The sequence below is a fragment of the Canis lupus genome, chromosome 8, assembly GCF_048164855.1.
Source record: "Canis lupus baileyi chromosome 8, mCanLup2.hap1, whole genome shotgun sequence".
NCBI lineage: Eukaryota > Metazoa > Chordata > Mammalia > Carnivora > Canidae > Canis > Canis lupus.
This window is the reverse complement of record NC_132845.1, coordinates 59921870-59945712: the sequence shown is the minus strand read 5'-3', so window position 1 is coordinate 59945712 and position 23843 is coordinate 59921870. Positions and strand designations below refer to the sequence as shown.

General features: G+C 51.0%; 3 protein-coding genes across 6 annotated transcripts; 1 reads left to right on the top strand and 2 right to left on the bottom strand.

Annotated features, from left to right (window-relative positions):
- Window positions 1–693: 693 nt before the first annotated feature.
- On the bottom strand, window positions 694–18298 carry ZNF48 (zinc finger protein 48). Of its 3 annotated transcripts, none has more exons than XM_072836466.1 (3): window positions 18172–18298; window positions 5054–5147; window positions 694–3305 (listed from the first exon to the last, which is right to left on the bottom strand). In XM_072836466.1, the coding sequence occupies exons 2-3, from the start codon at window positions 5130–5132 to the stop codon at window positions 1504–1506; spliced, it is 1881 nt and encodes a 626-aa protein (XP_072692567.1). In that variant the 5' UTR covers window positions 5133–5147; window positions 18172–18298; the 3' UTR covers window positions 694–1503. The 3 variants fall into 3 exon arrangements, with proteins under 3 accessions (XP_072692567.1, XP_072692568.1, XP_072692566.1); XM_072836467.1 differs by lacking the exon at window positions 18172–18298 and adding an exon at window positions 5686–5941; XM_072836465.1 differs by lacking the exon at window positions 18172–18298 and adding an exon at window positions 5315–5494.
- On the top strand, window positions 14379–18413 carry SEPTIN1 (septin 1). 2 transcript variants are annotated; one of them, XM_072836469.1, is made up of 11 exons: window positions 14488–14636; window positions 14813–14909; window positions 14997–15083; window positions 15296–15419; window positions 15714–15848; window positions 15943–16060; window positions 16904–17005; window positions 17125–17224; window positions 17461–17626; window positions 17865–17955; window positions 18061–18413. In XM_072836469.1, the coding sequence occupies exons 1-11, from the start codon at window positions 14634–14636 to the stop codon at window positions 18145–18147; spliced, it is 1110 nt and encodes a 369-aa protein (XP_072692570.1). In that variant the 5' UTR covers window positions 14488–14633; the 3' UTR covers window positions 18148–18413. The 2 variants fall into 2 exon arrangements, with proteins under 2 accessions (XP_072692571.1, XP_072692570.1); XM_072836470.1 differs by lacking the exon at window positions 15714–15848 and having other exon boundaries at window positions 14379–14636.
- A 409-nt stretch (window positions 18414–18822) lies between these two features.
- On the bottom strand, window positions 18823–21120 carry MYL11 (myosin light chain 11). The gene is made up of 7 exons (XM_072836461.1): window positions 20977–21120; window positions 20262–20357; window positions 19953–20028; window positions 19645–19749; window positions 19460–19538; window positions 19112–19160; window positions 18823–19020 (listed from the first exon to the last, which is right to left on the bottom strand). Exons 1-7 carry the CDS (start codon window positions 20977–20979, stop codon window positions 18916–18918), a joined length of 513 nt encoding a protein of 170 aa, XP_072692562.1. The 5' UTR covers window positions 20980–21120; the 3' UTR covers window positions 18823–18915.
- Window positions 21121–23843: the final 2723 nt, after the last annotated feature.

Below are 23843 nucleotides of genomic sequence, written 5' to 3'. Positions count from 1 at the left end.
TAGGAGGGTGAACTGCCCTCGTCTTTTTGGTCCCTGGCCAATCAGGTCAATTCCTCTTTCCCTTCCTCCCTACTGGCGGCCTCCTCGGAAAAAGCCAGGAATTGGGAATCTTGCTTCTAGTGACGCGTGGGTCGCTGGGAAAATATGGTTGATTTTTCCAGGGGATAAAGAGGCATCCTCCCTTGGGACTATACAGTCAAGTGACCTGTTTCTCGACAAATAAAAAAGGGTCCCAGGGAGGCGGGGTTTCCCAGGAGGCAGAGCCTCAGCGTCGGGGACCTCTGCGCCTGCACTACACAGACGGCCATCTTCCCCACCTGTCGCCACAGCAACAGCAGCAGCGCTCACCGACCTGCCCCTCCGCTCCCCCGCGTCCCCCCAGCCCACCCCGTGGCGCCGCGCGTTTTTCCTTTTAGGGGTCGCGCTGTACGTTGTGGCGTAGGTGGTGCCTGTGGGTACCCAGAACGCAGGTCTGGTGCATCAGCTGACAGACCTGGTGACCGTTTCTTTCAACCAGCCAGCTAGAAAGCGGCGGCCTATTCCAACTTTTTATTTGACGGGCTCAAAGAGGGCAAGAGACCCTCACAAGTTTACACATGGCTTCACCTGTGGTGAGGCTTTGACGTCTCTTCCACCCCTCACCCTGCACGCGCGCGCACACACACACACACACACACAAGCACAGAGTCCAAGTTTCAGACAAGAAAATTTATTGGTGAGGAGATACATGGAGATGTGGCTGTCCTGCCTTGGAGCTTCCCTGGCCTCTCCTCACTCCAGTCCTGCTCGTCTCCCAGCCAGTTTGTCTCTGCTGATGTCCACCAGGACCTGGGCTTGGCATGGAGCGTAGGACCTTCTGCGGTCTCTGGTCCATTCTGCCAGTGTCCAGGTGTCAGGGCGGGTTGGGGTTCTCCAGGCAGATAAGATCTGGGCTGTCCAAGGGTGTCCCACTGGCTGACCATGTCCCGTGGCCTGAGCCTGGGTACTGCGATCCACAGAGCAAAGCTCTTCCCATCAGAAAGTTCAAGATGCCCCTGCCTTTCTACCACCCGAAACTCCTTAAGTCTTACTGTTGCAGTTGATAAGGTCAAACCAACCCTGTTTGGTGCTGGCCAGGGTGCTGGTCTCCTAGGGGCAAGGTTGTGTGGGATCAATTCTTAACAGGTTAAGAGGCAGCAGATTTTAGAGTTTTTTAAGGGCCCTCAGGCTAAGGCCAGTTTATTCATTCAATAAGTATTAAGTGCCTACACTATTCAGAATATGAGGCAGTGTTCTAGAAGCTGGGGGTATAGACCACACTGTCAAGGTCCTGACTGAGCCCAGCCAGGACAGTTTCCTGAGCTTCAAGGTCATTGTCTCCAATCTCTATTTCTAACTATTCACTCCTTTCTCCCATTTCTTCCCCTCTTCTCCCTCCCACCACCTCCCCGGCCCTTTATTCTCTGCTTAAGCAGCAGATACCCTCCCTTTGGTCTCCTGGGCTTCCACCTTCCCTGGACCCTATTACTCCAGTCCTGTTGGTGGCTCCTCCTTGAGGGGCCTTGACTGACCATCCCCTGTCCCGAAGGGCCTCAGGACCAAGTGCCCACGCTGGTGCTTGATGCGGGCCGAACTGTCACCAAAACCTTTGCCACACTCTGCACACTTATATGGCTTCTCCCCAGTGTGTGTTCGCCTATGTTTGACCAGATCTGAACTCCGGGGAAATTCCTTCCCACAGAAGCTACACACATGGGGCTGACTGGGTCCAGAGGTCTGGGCTCGGACTCGGGGTCGAGGGGCTGTGGATGCTGGGCCAGGGGGGTTATGTGGCCTCAGGAGAGTGGATGGTGGTGGTGGCCGAGCCCGTTCACCTCGGTGGGTGCGGAGGTGCTTGACTCGGGCCGAGCTGTCAGCAAAACCCTTGCCGCATTCAGGGCAGAGGTAGGGCTTCTCCCCTGTGTGCACACGATGGTGTTTCACCAGGTCCGAGCTTCGGCGGAAGCCCTTGCCACACTCAGGGCACTTGTGTGGCTTGTCACCTTCCAGGGGTGGGGGAGGCTCCCCAGCCTGTGGGCCCCCAGGCTCTGGTTCCAAGCCAGGCAGGCCAAAAGGCCCATCACCTGAGTGTGAAGGGCTTCGAGGTGTCAGAGGGGGGCTCGTGCCAAGAGGAGGTGGGGGTGGGCTTGAGCTGGGGGGTGGGCTGGGGATCAGGGGAGCCAAGGGATAGCCTGGGAAGCTGAAGTCCTGGGGCTCCATATGAGTGAGGCGGTGGCGGAGAAGGGTGGAGCTGAGGCTGAAGGTGCGGTCACATTCAGGGCAGGCGTGAGGCCTCTCCCCACTATGGGTGCGGAGGTGTTTGACCCGGGCAGAGCTGTCAGCAAAGCCCTTGCCACACTCAGGGCATAGATAGGGCTTCTCTCCTGTATGCACCCGCAGGTGCTTCACCAGGTCTGAGCCCCGGGCAAACTCCTTTCCACACACATCACAGCCAAAAGGTTTGGGCCCCAAGTGACTGCGCTGGTGGCTCAGAAGGCTGCAGCTGAGCACAAACCTTTTACCACAATCGGTGCAGATATATGGCTTGTCCTGGGCCTTGGGCCCCTGTGTGGCTGCTGTGGCTGCTCGAGAAGGCTGCTGTCTGGGCACCACGGGCCGGGGAGGCTGCTCCCCCCGGTGTGTCCGCTGGTGCTTTATGCGAGCAGAACTGTCACCAAAGCCCTTCCCACAGATGCCACACTTGTAGGGCTTCTCACCCGTGTGTGTTCGCTGGTGTTTCACCAGGTCAGAACTCTGCCGGAAGCTCTTGCCACATTCACCGCAAATAGTGGGGCGCTCACCAGCGGGGATCCTGGATCGAGGAATCTTTGGGGGGCCTTGGGCTGGTGGCCGGGCTCTGTAGGGTTTTTCACCACTATGAGTTCGCTGGTGTTTGATACGGGCAGAGCTATCCCCAAAGCCCTTGCCACACACCGCACACTTGTAGGGTTTCTCCCCAGTATGGGTCCGCTGGTGTTTCACCAGATCTGACATCTGCCGAAAGCTCTTGCCACACTCACCACACACGGCAGCCCGATCACTAGCCTGGCCCCAACGTGGCTCTCCCAAGAGCCGGGGACCTCCGTCCCGAGCCTGAGGTTTTCCTGGTACCTCTCTCTGGACCCACAAGTCATCCCAGGTCTGGATGCCTTCAGGTTTGAGAGAGGCATTTCCTACTTCATGACCTGGGGCCAAATCTTCCTCTTCCTTGAACCCCAAGTCATCCTCCTGTGGGGTATGTTCAAACTCATCCGGCTGAGAAATCTCCACATTCTCACTCCCTATACCTGAGGAAAGAAAAGGGAATAGTAGACCCTGCCCTTTGGCTCAGCCCCTATCTTTGATAGCAACTTCCCCAGGAACTCTTCCTTGACAATCTGTGGTTACAAGGATGTCTCTCTTCTCTAAACTTCTGAAACACTTATTGCTGCATCTCATTAACAATTGGTAATTTATAACACGCCCTTAATATGTGCCAGTCACTGATCTAAGCATCACTGAAGATTTGTAAACAATGCTATTAGATATTCCTCCTCCTTCTCCCATTTTATAGAAATGAACACTCAGACAGACAATTTAAGTCACTTCTCAAGGTTATAAAGGTTAGAAAGGAGGGACACCCAGGCAGCTCAGCGGTTGAGCGTCTGCCTTCTGCTCAGGGCGTGATCCCAGTCTGGGTATCAGGTCCCGCATAGGGCTCCCTGTGGGGAACCTGCTTCTCCTTCTGCCTATATTGCTGCCTCTCTCTCTCTCTCTCTGTCTCTCATGAATAAATAAACAAAATCTTTAAAAAAAAAAAAAAGGGTTAGAAAATAGCAAAGTCACATTTCTAACTCAGGTCTGTCCAATTCCCAAGCCTGTGTTAACGATGCATGAACAATATACTGTCTCTATTTGAAAAATCTAATATTTGTTATTTCTCTTATACCTTTTTTTTTTTTTTTTTAAGATTTTGTCTATTTATTCATGAGAGACAGAGAGAGGCAGAGACACAGGCAGAGGGAGAAGCAGGTTCCCCACAGGGAGCCCGATGCGGGACCTGATACCCAGACTGAGATCACGCCCTGAGCAGAAGGCAGACGCTCAACTGCTGAGCCACCCGGGCGTCCATCTCATTTTTTTTTTAAAGGAATTTATTTATTCATGAGAAGGCACCGAGAGAGAGGCAGAGACACAGGAAAAGGGAGAAGCAGGCTCCATGCAGAGAGCCTGATGCAGGACTCAATCCTGGGACCCTAGGATCACACCCTGAGTCAAAGGCAGTTGCTCAACTGCTGAGCCACCCAGGCGTCCCAGGGTGCCCCTCTCTTATATCTTCTTATATTAGCTCATTCTGTAATTTATTACTTCATTCACCTTGTGTGTACCTGAGAGGACCCAGACACACACCTGTCCCTCAAAATGCGTAGGGTTGGTAGAGAGATAAGATCAAGCACAAATAATTATAATTATGGGCTCAGAATAACTGCTCTCAGGAGAGAGAAGAAATAAGGAGATAGGGCCAAGTTTTCACAGCACAGAAAAGAGTAAACCATGGAGAGGAATGGAAGATAAAGCTGGAAAGGATGTTGGGATTAGATTAAGCATGTAAGGCCCAGACCAAACACTACGCTAAGGCTTTTGATTAGTAGGCAGAAGGGAGTTAGGGAAGGTGTCTGAGAAGGAACCAGGATTAAATGTGGACTTGGATCAAGGTGGCTGCTGAGTGCATCACTGAAGAGAAAAGGGATGTGGGGAGGTTGTTGCAATTGTCAGGATGAGATAAAATGAGCCCTGAAGTAGGGCACAGGCGGTGAAGCTGGTGATGACTGTCCAGGACCCCGGAGAGTCCTTAAGATGAAGCCCCTCAACCGCCTGACGCACAGTAGGTGCTCAGAAACGCTAGCTCCCTAACCTTGGCTTTTCCTCCCCTCCCCCTCCCTCTGGAAGCACAGCTCCCTCCCGATTTTTCTAGGTCTCGGCTAAACAGAGCCCGGCACCGGAGTCCCCACCCGGCCTTTACCTGCTCCAGGCGGCGCACCGCCCCGGGCCTCACCTGTGCGGGCGCTTCTCAGCTGCTCCCTCTCCTCTGCGCCCTGGAGATCCGGGCCCCAGGGCTCCACCGCGCGCTCCATCGCCCGCACGCCGCCCTGAGCAAGGGGACAGACACAATCCCACGGTCACACAGCCATGTGCGGCCCGCGGGGTCCTGCCGCTGCCCTCTGCCGGTCAGCACGGGCACCGGACAGCGGCCGGGTCCGAGGTGCGGGGCGCGGTCCCCGGTGACCCCCGCCCGCGCCGCCGGCCGCCCCTGCACCTGCTGTTCCTTCCGGCCCGCAGCGCCCCCTTCTCCTCCTGGCCGCCTCCGACTACGCCACCCCGGCGCCCTCGCGAGCTCCTCGGCGGGGCTCCGCTGCCCGAGCCGCCGGCGGCCCCGGGACGCGGGCTCCGCGCCAAATGGGGAGGGGGCTCGGACCCAGGCGTCCCGGGGGCGGCCGCCGGGGGCGGGGACGGGAAGCGGAAGCGCGGGGCCGCACGGAACCGCTCTAGGACCTGGGAGGAGCTGCATGCCTGTGGGGGCCGCCCGCGTCCTCCCGAGCTCGGTGGCCGGCGGGAGGCCGCAAGCCGCGGACAGGGCTACTCTAAGCCGAGGACAGTTGCCCGAACTCGGTGGTATTAACCATGTACCTGCTGGGCTGGAGCGGGGTGATGAGGGCCGAAGACTCTTCCTAATTGTCGCTGTGTCGGGCCACCCGCGCCGATCTCCGGGGCTGGCCGACCGCGCCAGCCACCCCGGTCCGGAGAGACAAAGAGAGATCCGAAGACTGACCCAGGGAAAGGGGTGGGGGAGAGACCAAGGCAAACAAAGGGCGGCGGAGGGCGGCGGAGACCCCAGACGGGGCGGGGGCGGGGCGCTGAGACACAGGAAACAAAGCGCGGCCGGTCCGAGAGGCCTAGGGCCGGGGGTAGGGTGGGAAGGGGGGCTGGGCTAGGGGAGACCGAGGCCGGAGCAGCCGGTAGAGGGGTGGGAAGGGGGGCTGGGCTAGGGGAGACCGAGGCCGGAGCAGCCGGTAGAGGGGTGGGGAGGGGGCTGGGCTAGGGGAGACCGAGGCCGAAGCAACCGGTAGAGGGGTGGGGAGGGGGCAGGGCTAGGGGAGACCGAGGCCGGAGCAGCCGGTAGAGGATTGAGGCCGGCGCCAGAGAAATGACGGGGAGAGGGGGCCAGTTGAAATCAGGCCAGGGGCCTGGAGCGGAGACCCTGAGCCAGAGACTCACCAAGTCGTAACCCAAGAGCCCCGAGTCAGAGAGGACACAAAGGCAGAGAGAGACCGAGAGACAACGGCGGCCCAAAAAATATAGGAGCAAAAGCTTGGCCGCCGAAAACAAAGAGATGTAGAAACAAGAGATAGATACAAAGTCACTGAAGCACAGTCGGAGGAGCTATAAGAAGAGGAAGGGAGGGACGCCTGGGTGTCTCAGTGGTTGAGCTTCTGCCTTTGGCTCAGGGCGTGATCCTGGAGTCCTGGGATTGAGTTCCACATCGAGCTCCCCGCAGGGAGCCTGCTTCTTCCTCTGCCTGCGTCGCTGCCTCTCTCTCTGTGTCTCTCATGAATAAATAAATAAAATCTTTAAAAAAAAAAAAAAAAAAAAGAGGAAGGGAATCTGGAGAGAAGCAGGCCCAGAGGCAGAGGAACAAAAGACAGTGAAACAGGCAGAGACAAAGAGAGACACAAAGAAAGAGCCCATGGGGAGACTAGGGGACAGGTCGACAACCCCACAAAGGCCAAACCCAAGAAGGAGAGCCTAAAACATTAAACCCTGGTTTCCAGTTTGGTGCCACCATGGCTGAGTCTGTGTTCCAGGGGACCTGGGGTGTGATCCCCGGTATCTGTACTCTGAGCCAGCTTGTCTTTGGTGAAGAGAGGAGTGCCTGAGAGATGATCTGATGATAGGGAGGGGTGACAGATTTGTATATTAATTCACATTTAATTAGCACCTTAATGCAAAGCCAAAAGTTTGGGATAAAGAGATGAAACACATGTAAGATTTGTCCTTGGATGCTACCAGTTTACAGGGGCAAGCATGCCAATCATGAAAAAGAAAAGAATTATAGGGGCATGAAAAAGTTACATGCACCAGTAAAAGAGTGTGGGAAGGCAGGAAGAATTCTAAGCTGTGGGAATGGGTCAGCATAGTTCTGGGTGTCTGGTAGGCATGGATGTTAGACACTGACATCAATCAGCACACACTTATGGATCATCAATATCTAGATGCTGTCTAGGCCCTGAAAATACAAAGAAACTCCTTAGTCCAGTAGAAAATGGAGATATGCAAGTGGTGAGACTTTTTTTTAAAGATTTTATTTATTCATGAGAGACACGGAGGGGTAGAGAGGTAGAGACCTAGGCAGAGGGAGAAGCAGGCTCCATGCAGGGAACCAGATGTGGGACTCTATCCTGGTACTCCAGGATCATGCCCAGAGCCAAAGGCGGACGCTTAACCACTGAGCCACCAGGCATCCTGATGAGACAGATTCTATACCAACCTGATGAACAAAATATGATAGGAGTGCAGTGCAGAGAGAGAGAGACCTGTAGAGTTTAGTGGCTATGGACACTGCCTTTAAAGCCATTCCTGCAGGCTGATTCCTGACCTTGTCATTTACTATTGTTTGACCCTAGTCAAATTTGACCTACTTCTTTTCCTAAACTGTAAAATGGGGAGGATAATAGCCAATTTGAATGGTTCAGGATTAATATGTGTTGTATGTGTAAAGTGCTTAGCCAAAGATAACAGCTTTTACTTTTTTGGGTGGAGCAACCAAGAAAGAAGATGGCATTTTTGAGCCAATCCTTTCAGAACAGCTAAGGTTTCACCAAAATCCAGAGTGGGCTAAAGTGGGGGCTGAATGAAGAACTCAGGCAGAGGGAATGAAATGAACAGTTGCCTACACACTATTTGAAAACCTACTACATGCTAGAAGCCTGAGATCCAAAGATGGTGAAGACCTATCCTCAAAGAGAAAAACAGAATAGTTGTGTTTTTTTTTTTAAGATTTTATTTATTTATTCATGAGAATACACAGGAGAGAGAGAGAGAGAGCAGAGACACAGGCAGAGGGAGAAGCAGGCTCCATGCAGGGAGCCTGACATGGGACTCGATCCTGCGTCTCCAGGATCATGCGCCGGGCTGGAGGGCTGCTGAGCCACCGGGGCTGCCCGAATAGTTGTGTTTTAATGTGTCATGAGTTTACATAATAGGAAGGCAAAGGAAGCTGAAGATAGAATGGTACATTTAGTTGTATTCTGGGGGCCCACCATGTGCCAGGTCCTTGTTTATTTTATTTATTTATCTATTTTATTTATTTATGATAGTCCCACAGAGAGAGAGAGAGAGGCAGAGACACAGGCAGAGGGAGAAGCAGGCTCCATGCACCGGGAGCCCGACATGGGATTCGATCCTGAGTCTCCAGGATCGCGCCCTGGGCCAAAGGCAGGCGCCAAACCGCTGCGCCACCCAGGGATCCTGTGCCAGGTCCTTGTGATGGAAAACAGAGATAAGGGGGTACCAAATGGCAAAAAGCCAGCCACTCTTGGAGAACCTTCTGAAAGGTGGCCAGTCTGTATACCATACTCACTCACAGAACTAGCTAGAGAAAGCCTGGACTTCTTAGCTCTGAACCTGAATTCGGATCAAAAGATACAGAAGCCCTTCCAGGGATGCCCGGTGGGGCCATCAATAGCTATGCAGGTTTAATGGCAGGATGAAAAATAAATAATCCAGATGATTAAATGAGAAAATACCTATCTACCATATACTGCCCCATAGGAATCTCAAGGTAGGATCTTCCTTTCTCTGAGCAGGCCCCAAACCTTATTGTATGGATGATTAGACATAATTTGTTGGAGTAATAAGCATGTAAATGAATATTGTGTCACTAGTAATTCATGTCATCTCTGCAAGCTAAGAGCCTATTGTTTATGCAATTTGTTAATATTCACAAATGCCTTAAATATGTGACTTCCTTTGACTCAGTAATTCACCTCATAGAAAGGCCTAAGGAAATGGTTGGACAAGTACACAATGATGGCACCACAAACATGTCCATCCCAGCTCAGCATTGTTTATCACTGGGAAAAAATGGGAATCAATCTAAATACTAAACTTTTATAAAAATGATGATATATATGGCCAATAGACATGAAAAGATGCTCGACATCACTGATCATCAGGGAAATGCAAATCAAAACTACAATGATATTTTACCTCACACCTGCCAGAATGGCTAAAATCAGCTACACAAGAAACAAGTGTTCACAAGAAGGTGGAGAAAAAGGAACCCTCATGCACTATTGGTGGGAATGCAAACTGGTGCAGCCACTGTGGAAAACAGTATCAAGTTTCCTCAAAAAGTTAAAATAGAACTATCCTGCAATCTAGCAATCCCACTACTGGATATTTAACCAAAAAATATAAAAACATCAAAGGGATACATGTACCCCAATGTTCATAGTAGCATTATCCACAATGGCCAAATTACGGAAGCAGCCCAAGTGTCTACTGATAAATGAATGGATAAAGAAGATGTGTGTATATATAATGGTTATTACTCAGCCATAAAAAAGAATGAAATCTTGCCTTTTGCAGCAACATGACGGAGCTAGAGTATAATGCTAAGGGAAATAAGTCAATCATAGAAAGACAAATATTGTTTCACTCACGTGGAATTTAAGAAAACAAGCAAAGGGGAAAAAGAGAAACAAGCCAAGAAACAGACTTTTAATTATAGAGAACAAATTGATGGTTATCAGAGGCAGAGAGGGACTAAACAGATGTTGGGAGGCTAAGGAGTGAACTTGTGTTGAGCACTAGGTGATGTATGGAATTGTTGAATCATGTTGTATACCTGAAACTAATAACACTGTATGTTAGCTGGAATTAAAACAAAACTTAAAAAAAAAAAAAGAAAAACCACTCTATATCAAATTGTTAAATGTCATCCTCATAAAAATAAATGAATGTTAAAAATTATAAATATTTATTATAGATAGAACATATGCAGTGACAAAAATAGGATTCCAAACAAAGTTATAGTATGATCCTAGTTTTGTAAATATGTTTATTCATATTTAAAGGGATGAGAGAAAATCTAGAAGGATAAAAATCAAAATGGGGTTATATCATGGTAGTGATATTAGATGCATATATATTTTTTAAGATTTTATTTATTCATAAATGAATAAATTCATAAATAAAATGAATACTACTGTGTTACATACTGTGTTCTTACAATTTATTCATAAATAAAATGAATACTACTGTGTTACATACTGTGTTCTTACAATAAAATAAGCTGGAGAAAGGAAAATGTTATCAAAATCATAAGAAGGGGTGCCTGGGTGGCTCAGTCAGTTAAGCATCTGATTTTGGCTTGGGTCTTGATCTTGGGGTCCTGGGATTGAGTCCCGTATTGAGTCAGGTCATGATATTGGGGTCCTGGGATTGAGTCCACTATTGAGCTCCTCATCAGTGGGGAGTCGCTTGTTCCTCTCCCTCTGCCCCTCCCCCTGCTCCTGTGCTTGTGCTCTCTCAAATAAATAAAAATCTTAAAAAAAAAAAAAGGGTGGGGGGATCCCTGGGTGGCTCAGCGGTTTCGCGCCTGCCTTTGGCCGGGGGGTGCGATCCTGGAATCCCGGGATCCAGTCCCACGTCAGGCTCCCGGCATGGAGCCTGCTTCTCCCTCTGCCTGTGTCTCTGCCTCTCTCTTTCTCTCTCTCTCTCTCTCTCTCTCTCTCATAAATAAATAAAAATAAAAATAAATCTTAAAAAAAAAAAAAGGAGGGGTGCCTGGGTAGTTCAGTTGGTTAAGCATCTGCCTTCTGCTCAAGTCAGGATCATGAGGTCCTGGAATTGAGCCCCAGTATCAGGCTTCCTGCTCAGTGGGGAATCTGCTTCTCTCTTTCCCTCTGCCCCTCCCCCAGCTCATGCTCCCGTGTGCTCTCTCTCTCTCTAATTAATAATAAATGAAATCTTTTAAAAAATAAATTAAAAATTAAAAAAAGAATATCATGGGATGCCTGGGTGGCTCAGTGGTTGAGCATCTGCCTTTGGCTCCAGTCGTGATCCTGGGGTCTTGGGATGGAGTCCTGCATTGGGTTCCCCACGGGGAGCCTGCTTTTCCTTCTGCCTGTCTCTGCCTTTCTCTGTGTGGGTTTCTCATGAATAAATAAAACCCTTTTTTTTTTAAGATTTTTTATTTATTTATTCATGAGAGACACACACAGAGAAAGGCAGAGACACAGGCAGAGGGAAAGCAGGATCCCTGCAGGGAGTCCGATGTGGGACTCAATCCCAGGACCCCAGGATCATGTCCTGAGCCAAAGGCAGATGCTCAACCACTGAGCTACTCAGGTGTCCCTAAATAAACAAAATATTTTTAAAAGAAAAGAAAATCATAAGAGAAAAATACCTTTATAGTACTGTATTCATTGAAAAAAAAATCTGCATACAAATGGACACCCCCACCCCCACCACCACCATCATCACAGTTGAAAGCTGTGTTGTTCTGGGGTCAAATGTACTCCTGGAGTGCAAGGGGGGAGGAGCTCAGAGTTTTAATTAAGACTTTAGGCCTGCTCAGCTTGATAAGAAATGCAGGAGGAAGGGTTTCGGAGTGAGGAGGGGTATAATTATCCCTTCCCTTGGCTTCTCGAAGTCCTCTGTTTATCTCCTTGTTGCACTACGTTTTTAGCACCAGTGCTCTGTGGCACACTTACCTGTGGCTGTCTCTGGCTCCCCAGAGGGCCGAAACCCTGTCTACATCCTCAGCAAGGGGCAATCACTAGATTTGAGATGGTGGCACTGTCACACCCCTCTGCCCAAGTAATGCTAGCAATAGCTAGCATTTTCTGTGGGAGCTCATCTCATACATTGGATACTGAACTAAGAGCTTTATGTCTATTAGGCCGTAAAATCCCCATTGTGACCCTAAGCGGTAGAATTATTAATTTAATATTTAAGGGATGCCTGATAGCTCAGCAGTTGGGGGTCTGCCTTCAGCTCCGGGCATGATCCCGGAGTACTGGTATGGAGTCCCGCATCGGGCTCCCTGCATGGGGCCTGCTTCTCCCTCTGCTTCTATCTCTGCCTCTCTCTCTGTGTGCCTCTCATGAATAAATAAATAAAATCTTTTTTAAAAATTATTTATTTATTCATGAGAGACACAGAGAAAAAGGCAGACACAGGCAGAGGGAGAAGCAGGCTCCCAATGGGGAGCCTAATGCGGGACTGAATCCTAGGACCCCAGCCTGAATGAAAGGCAGATGCTCAAACACTGAGCCACCCAGGCGTCCTGAGCATGCAACTCTTGATCTTGGGGTCATGGGTTTGAGCCCCATGTTGGGTGTAGAGATTACTTTAAAAAAAAAAAAAAAGAAAAAAGCTTTAAAAAAGCTTTTAAAAAATGGTGCTGGCGACGCCTGGGTGGCTCAATGGTTGAGTGTCTTCCCTTGGCTCAGGGTGTGATCCTGGAGTCATAGGATGGAGTCCCATATCAGGCTCCCTGCATGGGGCCTGCTTCTCCCTCTGCCTGTGTTTGCCTCTTTCTCTGTGTCTCTCATGAATAAATAAATACCTTTTTTTTTTAAAATATTTTATTTATTTATTCATGAGAGACACACAGAGAGAGGCAGAGACACAGGCAGAGGGAGAAGCAGGCTCCCAATGGGGAGCCTGATGCAGGACTGAATCCTAGGACCCCAGCCTGAACGAAAGGCAGCCGCTCAACCACTGAGCCACCCAGGTGTCCTGAGCATGCAGCTCTTGATCTTGGGGTCATGGGTTTGAGCCCCATCTTGGATGTAGAGATTACTTTAAAAAAAATTTTTTTTAAAGCTTTTAAAAAATAGTGCTGGGGGGCAACCCCAGTGACACAGCGGTTTAGTGCCACCTGTGGCCCAGGGTGTGATCCTGGAGACCTGGGATAGAGTTCCACATTGGTCTCCCTGCATGGAGCCTGCTTCTCCCTCTGCCTGTGTCTCTGCCTCTGTGTGTGTGTGTGTGTCTCTATGAATAAATAAATTTTAAAAATCTTAAAAAAAAAAATAGTGCTGGGGACGCCTGGGTGGCTCAACGGTTGAGTGTCTCCCTTCGGCTCAGGGTGTGATCCTGGAGTCCCAGGATGGAGTCCCATATCGGGCTCCCTGGGGGAGCCTGCTTCTCCCTCTGCCTATGTCTCTGCCTCTCTCTCTGTCTCTCATGCATAAATAAATAAAATTTAAAAAAATAGTGCTGAATGAAAAAGTTAACAAATATGTATTCATATATATAATCATTTGTGTAAACATGCACTGTATACTACACATTTTTCATTTTTTTAAGGTTTTTCTTTTATTTATTTATTCATGATAGACAGACAGAGAGAAAGAGGCAGAGACACAGGCAGAGGGAGAAGCAGGCTCCATGCTGGGAGCCTGATGCGGGACTCGATCCCGGGACTCCAGGATCGCACCCTGGGCCAAAGGCAGGTGCTAAACCGCTGAGCCACCCAGGGATCCCCACTACACATTTTTCAAAATGCATACACACCAAAAAATTACACACAGAAGCACATTAGGGACCTGGGATGGAGCCAGGCTTTGGGCTCCTGCTCAGCTGGAAGACTGCTTCGCCCTTTCCCTCTGCTGCTCACTTGCTTGTGCTCTCTCTGTCTCTCAAATACATAAAATCTTAAAAAAAAAAAAAAAAAAAAAAAAGAATCCCTTGCATGAAGGGGTACCTGGGTGGCTCAGTCAGTTAAGTGTCTGCCTCCAGCTCAGGTCATGATCTCAGGGTTCTGGGATGGAGCCCCCCCCCCCCCACCACCAACTGGGCTCTCTGCTCAGTGAGGAGCCTACTTTTCCCTTTCCCTCTGCTTGCCACTCTATGTATTTGTGCTTTTTCTCTATCAAATAAATAAATAAAATCTTAAAAAAAAAAAAGAAAAAGAAAAAGAACCAATTGCATGGGGGAAAAAAATGAATCAGGGGCACCTGGGTGGCTCAGTGGTTGATCATCTACCTTCAGCTTAGGGCGTGATCCTGGGATTCTGAGATTGAGTCCTGCATTGGACTCCCCATCCAGGAGCCTGCTTCTCCCTCTGCCTATGTCTCTGCCCCTCTGTCTGTGTCTCTCATGAATAAATGAATAGAATCTTTAAAAAAAAATCAATTGCATGAGCTGGTAAGGAAAATTGATGGCTTCTTCCACCCCTAAATCTGTTAAGACTTTTGGTCCACTTAGTCTCTGGGAACTTTTTTTTTAACCATCTCAGTCAAAGTCTCATCTCACTTGCTAAAGACACCAATCTGCTTCCTTCCTCTCTGCCTATACCCCACCTCTCACCAGGGTGATGGGGTCACAGTGGGGGCTTGGAATAAGGGTGTGCAGAGAACTGAGGTGTTGAAGCTTCCCAAGAGGGCATAGCCAAAGGGATCCAGAAAGTGAGAACTCCCAGGTTTTCTTGGTCTTGGCTTTCCTCACCAGTTCGAGCATCTCAGCTTCCTACATTGCCCGCCCCCTTATTTGCCACACTCAACTTCCTGCCCCACCAGAGGAAGTGGGGAGAGACAGCAGGTGCAGCGACAGCTAGCAGGGCCATGGTAAGTCCTTCTGCCCAGGAATACAGGCATCTTTGCCCTCAGCCCCCAAACCCCGGAGTCGCCAGGCCCAAGTCAACCCATGGTAGGCTGACTTCTCCTCACTCCCAAGGAGAAGTCAGCTTACACTGGGGGCCCTGCCTGCCGCTCCCAGCAGCCTCATACTGTCTGCCCCCTAGCAACAGGACAAGGAGTATGTGGGTTTCGCCGCCCTCCCCAATCAGCTGCACCGCAAGTCCGTCAAGAAGGGCTTCGACTTCACACTCATGGTGGCAGGTCTGATGGGTTTGGGACAGGGGACTGGGTCCTCAAGAGACCCTGGCTGTCTCCTCACCTGACCAGGTGGGTCTGTCCTGTCCACAGGGGAGTCAGGCTTGGGAAAATCCACCCTCATCAACAGCCTGTTTCTCACCAATCTCTATGAGGACCGGCAACTGCCAGAGGCCAGCGGTAAGACCCTCCTGTCCTCTCCAGGTCCTCTGTCTCCCCTATCCCCAGGTGGCACTCATCTGGGTCTCCCCTGACTTTTTGGGGGCACTCGGGTAGCTCAGTGCTTTTCTGAGACTCCCCTGAAAAAAATGGGTGGGGGCAACTGGGATTCTGAGAAAGGAAACCTGGCTCAGACCCCTGCGAAGCTCCCTGACCACTTCTCATCTCCACAGCTCGCTTGACACGAACACTGACCATTGAGCGCCGGGGTGTGGAGATCGAGGAGGGGGGTATTAAGGTGAAGCTGACAGTGGTGGATACACCTGGCTTTGGGGACTCCGTGGATTGTTCAGACTGGTGAGAACAATGGAAGGAGCGCGGGCTAAGCTTCCCCATGTGGCTACTCTGTGAAGGCTGAGGGGTCAGTTACAGGACTGGTCTGCTCTGCCCCTGCCCTCCCCAAAAGGTGGGTCTGCATCTGGTGGCCATGTGGCTTCCCAACAGCTGAACTACACCTCATCAATCTCCTTTGATGTCTTTGGTTAGAGCCCAAGAAACTAGTTCCCACCTCCAGGGTCCTGGCTAGCTTCGACCCCTTCCCTCCCCTGTGGCCCCTCCCCTGTGACTGTTCTCTCTTGCCCCACACCCCAGCTGGCTGCCTGTGGTGCGCTTCATTGAGGAGCAATTTGAGCAGTATCTTAGGGATGAGAGTGGCCTGAACCGGAAGAACATTCAGGATTCCCGTGTCCACTGCTGCCTCTACTTCATCTCACCCTTTGGCCGAGGGTCTGGGGGACACCCTCGAGGGTTGAGGTATTGGGGAGGGGCAGGGAAGGTTTCCGTGGCCTAAGGCTGAACCCTGACCAATCACTCCACGCAGGCTCCGGCCCCTAGATGTGGCCTTCCTCCGGGCAGTACATGAAAAGGTCAACATCATCCCAGTCATTGGCAAAGCAGATGCCCTGATGCCTAAGGAGACCCAGGCTCTCAAGCAGAAGGTATGTCTGGTAACCTCTGATCTTTGGCCCTACATGAAGCCAAAAGTTGTTATCAAACCTGAAATCAGCTTTGACTTCTTTGATCTCGGGAAAGGAAGCAAAATGAGTCAAACCACACTGCAGGAGAGAGTTTCTGAGGAAGGTGGGTAGTAAGCTGGCTGAAGAAGCTGGAGGCTCGGAATAGAATCCCTGGACTGGTTGCTTGGCTAAGGCCTGTCTGTCCGAGGGTGGCAGCAAGGAATGATGACCCCCATCGTAACTTCAGAGCCCTCTCTCACTGTTTCTGCTTAGGCCTCTCTCTCTTGGGCTTTTGGTATTTGCCTCATCTTATAATCTTCCCAGGCTCCAGTCATCCCTGTTAGGGTGTCTTTGTCTCTTTTTCACCATATATATCTCTCTCATTACTTGAGGTTTTTTATTTTATTTTATTTTATTTTATTTTTTTTTTAAGATTTAAATAAAAGTATTTTTTTTAATTAAAAAAAATTTTTTTAAGCCCAACAGGGGCTTGAGCTCATGACCCTGAGATCAAAACCTGAGCTGAAATCAAGTCAGATGCTTCACCCACCGAGCCACCCAGGGGCCCCAAAATCTTAAGTAATCTCTACACCCAACGTGGGGCTTGAACTCACAACCCTGAAGTCAAAAGTCACATGCTCTACTGAGTGAGCCAGCCCAGGCACCCTTCTGAGATTTTGGTTTGGGGCCTCCTGTATGTCACCATCTGCCTTTCATGTCACCTGCCTCTGACCACCTGGTACCTTATCTCACTGTCTCCAGCCAGGCAGTGTCTGCTGCTCACAGCCTCTGTTTCTCACTGTCTGTGCATCTGTCTGCTCCTAGATCAGGGACCAGTTGAAAGAGGAAGAGATCAACATCTACCAGTTCCCCGATTGTGACTCTGATGAGGATGAGGACTTCAAGAGGCAGGATGCAGAGATGAAGGTAAAGATGCAAAGGAGGATGGGGCAAAGAAGCCAGGGCTGCGGCTGCAGAGGTGGAGGTTGACAACGAGGTTTCTGCCCAAGAGGGGCCACCGGTGATCCCTGACTCCTGCCTTTCAGGAAAGCATCCCTTTTGCAGTTGTTGGTTCCTGCGAGGTAGTGAGGGACGGTGGGACCCGGCCTGTGAGGGGACGCCGCTACTCCTGGGGTACCGTGGAGGGTGAGTAAGGTGGGCATGCTTTCTGAGGCCAGCGGGGAGCCCAAGACGCCTCTGAGTCAATGGCACCCAACATGTAAAGTTGGGGCGATCTCTGGTCCCGGGGATCCTAAGAGCCAAAAGAGGGATCCTTGGACTTCAGACCCTCACCTAGACAGGGGCAGGAATCTGGGCAGACTCGACCAGGCCCAGTAGGGCTAGACCCGAAGGTCCCTGACACTCGCCGGTCCGCCCCTCAGTCGAGAACCCACATCACTGCGACTTCCTGAACCTGCGACGGATGCTGGTGCAGACACACCTGCAGGACCTGAAGGAAGTGACCCACGATCTTCTCTACGAGGGCTACCGGGCCAGCTGCCTACAGAGCCTAGCCCGGCCTGGGGCTCGCGATCGAACCAGCCGTAGGTGAGAGCCTGACCTGAGTCCTAGGGACTCCCAAGGCCTGGCCCTCACTGTCCCGGACCCGGCCTTCATCATCCAGACCACTCTCCCAGAATCTTTCCCCATCCACTTTGTTTATGGCATTGAAAGGACATGGCCCCGCCTCCTAGACCCCAACCTCGCCCCACGCCCCGCGCCGCTCCTGCAACCATTAACCGAGGGTCCCGCCCTTGATTCCCTGTCCCTTTCCCCCGCCTCCTAGTAAGCTCTCCCGCCAGAGCGCCACAGAGATCCCGTTGCCCATGCTGCCTCTGGCCGAGACAGAGAAATTGATCCGTGAGAAAGATGAAGAGGTGAGCAAGTACCTCGCTCTGCCCCAACCCCCCAGAACCCCAAGTCTTCTTCGAAGTCCCTCCATGGCCTCCCCGTCCCACCGCCTACATTCTTGCCCCGCACAGCTGCGCCGCATGCAAGAGATGCTGGAGAAGATGCAGGCCCAGATGCAGCAAAGCCAGACTCAGGGAGAGCAATCGGACACTCTCTGAGGACCCCGCCCGGCCCTGCTTTACCTCGGCTCCGCCTTCAGTCGGTTCCCGTCCAATCCTGGAGCCCCAGCCTGCGAGACCCAACTCGGCTCTGGGCTCTCGGGCTAAGAGGTTCTCCCAATGCCGGGTTTGTAGTCCCGCCTTTGGCCACACCCCATGGCCACGCCCCAGCTTTCAGCCCCGCCCCTAGCCCCCCCGCCCCCTTCACTCAAGCTGTGACTTCAATAAAATGAGTTTCAGGGCGCCGGAGTGGCCCAGTATGTTAAGCGTGAGGCTCTTGGGTTTGGCTCAGGTCATGATCTCAGGGTATAGAATCCAGTGGGGGGGGGGGGGGGGGGGCCGGTCCTGCTCAGCGGGGGTCTGCTGGAGATTTTTCTCTCTCCCTCTCCTCCCTCTGCCCCTCCCCTTGCTCGCGCCTGCGCTCTCTTTCAAATAAATAAATGGGTAAATATTAAAAAAACAAGTAGTTTCCCTGAAACCACCAGAGTCTTACTTTCCCAGCGGGAGTAAGTGGCGGATGGAGCGGATGGAGCGGATGGAGCCGCCCCACCCGGACCCCAGGCCTCCGGGCCACTATTTACTCATCGGCTGGGCGCTGGCTTGGGGCCAGGCAGTGTTTCAGGCCAGCTTCCCACCTGAGTCCCTCTCCCACAAACGCACTGAAAGCGCCGCGGCTAATAAACAAAGACCAGTTTAGTTTTATTAGGAGTCGGGGTGGGGGTCGGACTGGCAGGAAGGCGTTGGCCCGCAGAAGCCTAAGAGGGTCCCCTACTCCTGGTCCTTGGCGTCGCCATGCGTGATGACGTAGCAAATGTTCTTGTAGTCCACGTTGCCTCCCACGTCGGGGGGGAAGGCTGCCCACATGTTCCTGATCTGCGGAAAGATTCAGGGGCGGCGTCTCCTACCGACTCCGTATGCTCCCCTCCCCCCTCCGTCTGCTTCTCCCGGCCCCTCCCCTGCTCACCTCCTCCGGGGAGAAGCGGTCACACTGCGTGGTAAGCATCTCCTCCAGGCTGCGGAGAGGTGACATATGGGGAGTTGAGATTGGGCTTCGTGGTTCCTTTCCAGTCCCTCCCACCTCATCCTGGTTGCCATTCCTGGTATCAACTTGAAAACCGAAGTCATTCCAGATCCCTCACTGGTCTCCCAGTCTGGCCTTCTCGGTTTTGCTCTTCCCCTCTCATATGTGCTGTGATAGTGTAATCCTATTGCCCATTTCCACAGTCCTAATTTTTCCCTTATTCTTTTATACCTAAGCTTTGGTAAGAATTTAAGGAGGCTTTCTGTGTTTGAGCTGGAAAGGGTCACTTACAACTGCTTCTTGATGGTGCCCTTCCCCTCAGGGTCCAGGACCTTGAAGGCTCCAGTGATCACATCCTCGGGGTCCGCACCTGGAAGGTCAGAAGGCGCATGAAGCAGAAGGGTTTCTGAAGGTTCTGTCCCTGAAAGGTGTGGGTAGGGGCATCTGGGGGCTTAGACCCAGGACATTTCATTCACCTTTAAGCTTCTCCCCAAACATGGTCAGGAAGACGGTGAAGTTGATGGGACCACTGGCTTCCTTCATCATGGCATCTAGCTCCTCATTCTTCACATTGAGGCGCCCTGGAGTAGGGTGGGGGAAGCTGGAGTGGGATCTTTCCGCCAAGGGTTGGTTGATCCTTCCCATAAATTCAGATCATCCCACCCATTTTTTCTTCTGGGTGGACTGAGGTTTTGGGGTGGAACTGGCAGGGCTGAAACCCAAGGCTCCTGAATTCCCAGTACTCTCCAGCCTTGAGTCTCTATGGGTAGGAGAAGGGGCTCACCCATGGCTGCGAAGGTGTCCCGCAGATCTTCCTTGTCGATAATGCCATCACGGTTCTGGTCAATTACCGTGAAGGCCTGTGGAAGGCAGGGGCAGGGAGGGATTAGTTCCCCTGTGGCCAGGCTTCAGCATCCCTAGCCCAGGCAGATCAGATTCTGGCCCCTTGCCAGCTGTTCTCTTACATGCCAAGCAGGACGGGAAGCAAGGAATTCTAAACCCTTCCCCTCCCCCTAAACAGGTGCACATTCCAGGGAGAGGTGGCAAGGGGTGCCTTTGGTCAGTTTCCAGTCTCCCTTCTCCCCTTACTCACCTCCTTGAACTCCTGGATCTGAGTCTGGTCGAACATGGAGAAGACGTTGGAGCTTCCGCCCTCTGCCACTGCCCTTCTCTTGGCCTTTTTGGGTGCCTGGGGGGGTGAGGGATGGGCAAAGTGGTCCATGGGTGAATCCCTACATCTCTCTGGAGGCAATGGATTAGATTCAGGGTTCTTTGAGTCATTTTTTTAAAAGCAGCTCTTTTGGTTCTAGGTTTTCCTCTCCTTATGACCTCTTTGCTGAGGGGACTTGTTTTGGTTGCATCCCCAAATTCCTATCCTCCATCCTACCCAGCATGTGGGACTCCTCAACAAATCTCCTTTTCAGTGACCAGAGCTTGTCTCCTCTGAGTCCCAAACCTGCTGTGTGACCCTGATCTGCTCATTCACCCTGTCTGAACCTCTAATTTCTCATGTATAGAATGAGAGTTGAAATCCTTGCCTGACTCTGCCCAGAGGGTTTTAGAAAGGAGTACAGGAAAGTATGCAGCATGCTTTGAGAGAGGTGGGTCTCCTGTGAATGGAGAGTCTTGGCAGATTATCCTTGGTTGGATCACTTAGGCCATCTTTCTGTATGCTCCCCATTAGCAATGACAAGAAAGGGAGGATTCATCTGTTTCCTCTTACTGGACTGGGAATCAGCTACTTATAAAAAGTGGGGCTGCCTTGAGGTCTGAGGGATCTGGGTAGGGGCTGGGGGATTCTCACTCACCATGGCTTCAGTCTCCTGGGGGCAAGGCAGTGGCTCTGGCTGGGAAGGAGCAGAGTCAGCCTGTGACAGTCCCTCTGGGGTTATATAGTCCTGCCCCAGGGAGCCCTCAACATACCAGGGTAACCTTAGCCCTGTGGGTGCCCACCCCAGATACCAAAATAGCCCGGCTCAGGGCCTCTCCTTTCTTGGAGGGCTGGCAGCAGCTGGAGCTCAGGGAGGGAGGAGCGACTAGGTCTTGGGATGTGTGTCTCACTAGGACCCAGGCAGGAAAGGATGCTCACTTTCCCAAAAGGGGGCTCGAATATGCCAGAGTTCAGAGAGGACCCAAACTAATGCATAGTACTGGGAGAAAGATAAACCTGAGTGGGGTGGCTCCAGATTTATTTATTATTTATTTCTTTAAAAAATATTCCTCATTTTGAAATTAACATTTTTATGTTTCTATTTATTTGTATGTTTTTTAAAGATTTTATTTTATTTATTCATAGAGACAGAGAGAGAGAGAGAGAGGCAGAGACACAGGCAGAGGGAGAAGCAGGCACCACACAGAGAGCCTGACGTGGGACTCGGTCCCGGGTCTCCAGGATCACGCCCTGGGCTGCAGGCGGCACTAAACCGCTGCGCCACTGGGGCTGCCCTTATTTGTATTTTTAAAAAGATTTTTTATTTTTAAATAATTTCTGCACCAAACATGGGCCTTGTTTTCCCCATCCCACAGAACTTGTGGATATGAACACTATGTGGAAACAGTTTAGTGAAATATAATCATTACAATTCATATTTGTGCCCTGCCTTGGTGGACTTACAGCCTACCTGTGGAGACTGGATAAACTAAGAAAATGCCATAACAGCTGATCTGAAAAAAAAAAAAAAAAAAAAGGACAGCTGATCTGGAGCACAGAAGTAGAGGGCATAGCAGCCCTGTCTGAGGATATGGGAATGATTTTATGAAGACCAGGAGAAGTTAGGTGAAAGTAGAAGGGCAGGCATGCTAAACAGAGAGCACAGATAGGCAAAGACCTGGAGAAGTGAAAGGTCAAGTTGTTAGAATGGTGACAAGGCTAGAGCAGAGGGTGTAGGCTGGAAACCAGAGATTGAAGGGTCTTCCATGCCAGGCTGAGGTGAGGGATAAGAACTTGGGAGCCTTGGAAAAGTTTGAAACTGAAGAACATAATCTAATGTGAGTCTATAATCATTTCATTGGATCCTATTGTGAAAGTTAGAATTCAGAGGAGGGGAGTCAGAGACACCAGGAGAGATGCTAGTTGGTCACTTCCTTCTGGGTGGCTGGAATGGCTAGTGCTCCTTTCCCCATTCTAGGCAAGAACCAGCTCGGCTGCTTGTGTGACTTTGAGGTACCCTCTCCTGGGGAAATAGTGGCTGAGGAAGCCCTGGGAGGCCAAGATTGGCAAGGACACCCACCTCCTCCTTCTTTTGCTCCCTCTAGGACCTGATGTCCTGAGGAAAGTACCTCCTCCTTTTTCCCTCCTCCAGCCTCATGCCAATGCCTCTAAGACATTTTCTTTTCTGGGCACTGAGGCCCAGCCACCTGTTGTCTCTAAGAAGAGAGAAGGAGCCACCCTAAACTTAGCAGCTGCCCTTGGCCTCCTACACTAGCCTCTCCCTGCTTCCAATGACAGCTGCCTCACCTTATACGGTTACCAGGGGGGTCTAGGCTCAGGGAGGAGCCCATTTATTCCTTGGTTCTGGGAGGGGAGGAAAACCCCAAAGAGGGGAAGGGGGAAAGTACTCAGGTAGTTTGGGTCAAAAGGAAAGCGTGGAAATAAGAAGGAGATCAGGAGCTGTATGTCTAACTCAGACACTGAATGGAAATACACAGGATCTGGGTCTGAGCTGGGAGCAAATAGCCTAAAAGAACTCAGAAACCAAGGAGGATCCGGGACATTGGGAGTTTGGCCTGACTGAAATTCTAGGATGGTGGACTCTGTATGGAAAATTGGGGCCCTCTAACTCTGAGGCTCAAAGGGATGGGGGTCCGAGAGAGGAGGGACTCCTAAAGTCAGAGCTTTGTGTTTGTGATCTATGGTATCCTGGGGGCTCATGAGACTGGGGTCTGGTTTCTTTTCTTTTTTTAAAATTTGTTTATTTATTCATGAGACACACACACACACAAAGGCAGAGACATATGCAGAGGGAGAAGCAGGCTTCCCGGCAGGGGGCCCAGTATGGGACTCGATTCTGGATCCTGCGATCACACCCTGAGGGGAAAGCAGACTCTCAATCGCTGAGCCACCCAGGCATCCCACGGAGGTCTGGTTTCTTAGCAGAAAATGAGGACTACAGGGATCCCTGGGTGGCTCAGAGGTTGTTTTTTTTGTTTTTTTTTGTTTTTTTTTTTTGAGATTTTATTTATTTATTCATGAGAGGCACAGAGAGAGAGAGAGAAAGAGGCAGAGACACAGGCAGAGGGAGAAGCAGGCTCCATGCAGGGAGCTATTTATTCTCTCATGAATAAATAAATAAAATCTTAAAAAAAAAATGAGTACAGAGAGGTGTGGCAGTGATGGGAGAGGAGTTGATGGAACAGGTCCTTCATCCCTAAAACAGTAAGAACAAAGATATGGGAATTCATGTTACTGGGAATTCATGGTTTGGGGGCTAGGATACCCACCAGAACTGGGGGGAGGGGTAGTGTCTGGGTGGCTGCCTCAGTTAAGCTTTGCCTTTGGCTCAGGTCATGATCCCAAGGTTCTGGAATTGAGCCCCACCACAGGCTATCTGCTCTGCGGGGAGCCTGCTTCTCCCTCTCCCTCTGCCACTCCTCTTGCCTGTGCCTCTTTCTCAAGTAAATAAATAAAATCTTAAAAAAATTTTTTTTTTTAGAATGGGGGGCACACTCAGAGGAT

What these genes read in the sequence shown, in the direction of transcription:
- SEPTIN1 (XM_072836469.1), top strand. An exon ending in CTTCACACTCATGGTGGCAG is followed by an intron (nt 14,910 to 14,996) that starts GTCTGATGGGTT and finishes TCCTGTCCACAG; the next exon opens with GGGAGTCAGGCTTGGGAAAA. An exon ending in CTCCTGGGGTACCGTGGAGG is followed by an intron (nt 17,225 to 17,460) that starts GTGAGTAAGGTG and finishes TCCGCCCCTCAG; the next exon opens with TCGAGAACCCACATCACTGC.
- MYL11 (XM_072836461.1), bottom strand. An exon ending in AGATCCAGGAGTTCAAGGAG is followed by an intron (nt 20,029 to 20,261) that starts GTGAGTAAGGGG and finishes TGCCTTCCACAG; the next exon opens with GCCTTCACGGTAATTGACCA. An exon ending in GTTTGGGGAGAAGCTTAAAG is followed by an intron (nt 19,539 to 19,644) that starts GTGAATGAAATG and finishes CTGACCTTCCAG; the next exon opens with GTGCGGACCCCGAGGATGTG.
- ZNF48 (XM_072836466.1), bottom strand. Translation starts at nt 5,132, where the DNA reads ATGGAGCGCGCGGTGGAGCCCTGGGGCCCGGATCTCCAGGGCGCAGAG. An exon ending in GCTGAGAAGCGCCCGCACAG is followed by an intron (nt 3,306 to 5,053) that starts GTGAGGCCCGGG and finishes TTCTTTCCTCAG; the next exon opens with GTATAGGGAGTGAGAATGTG.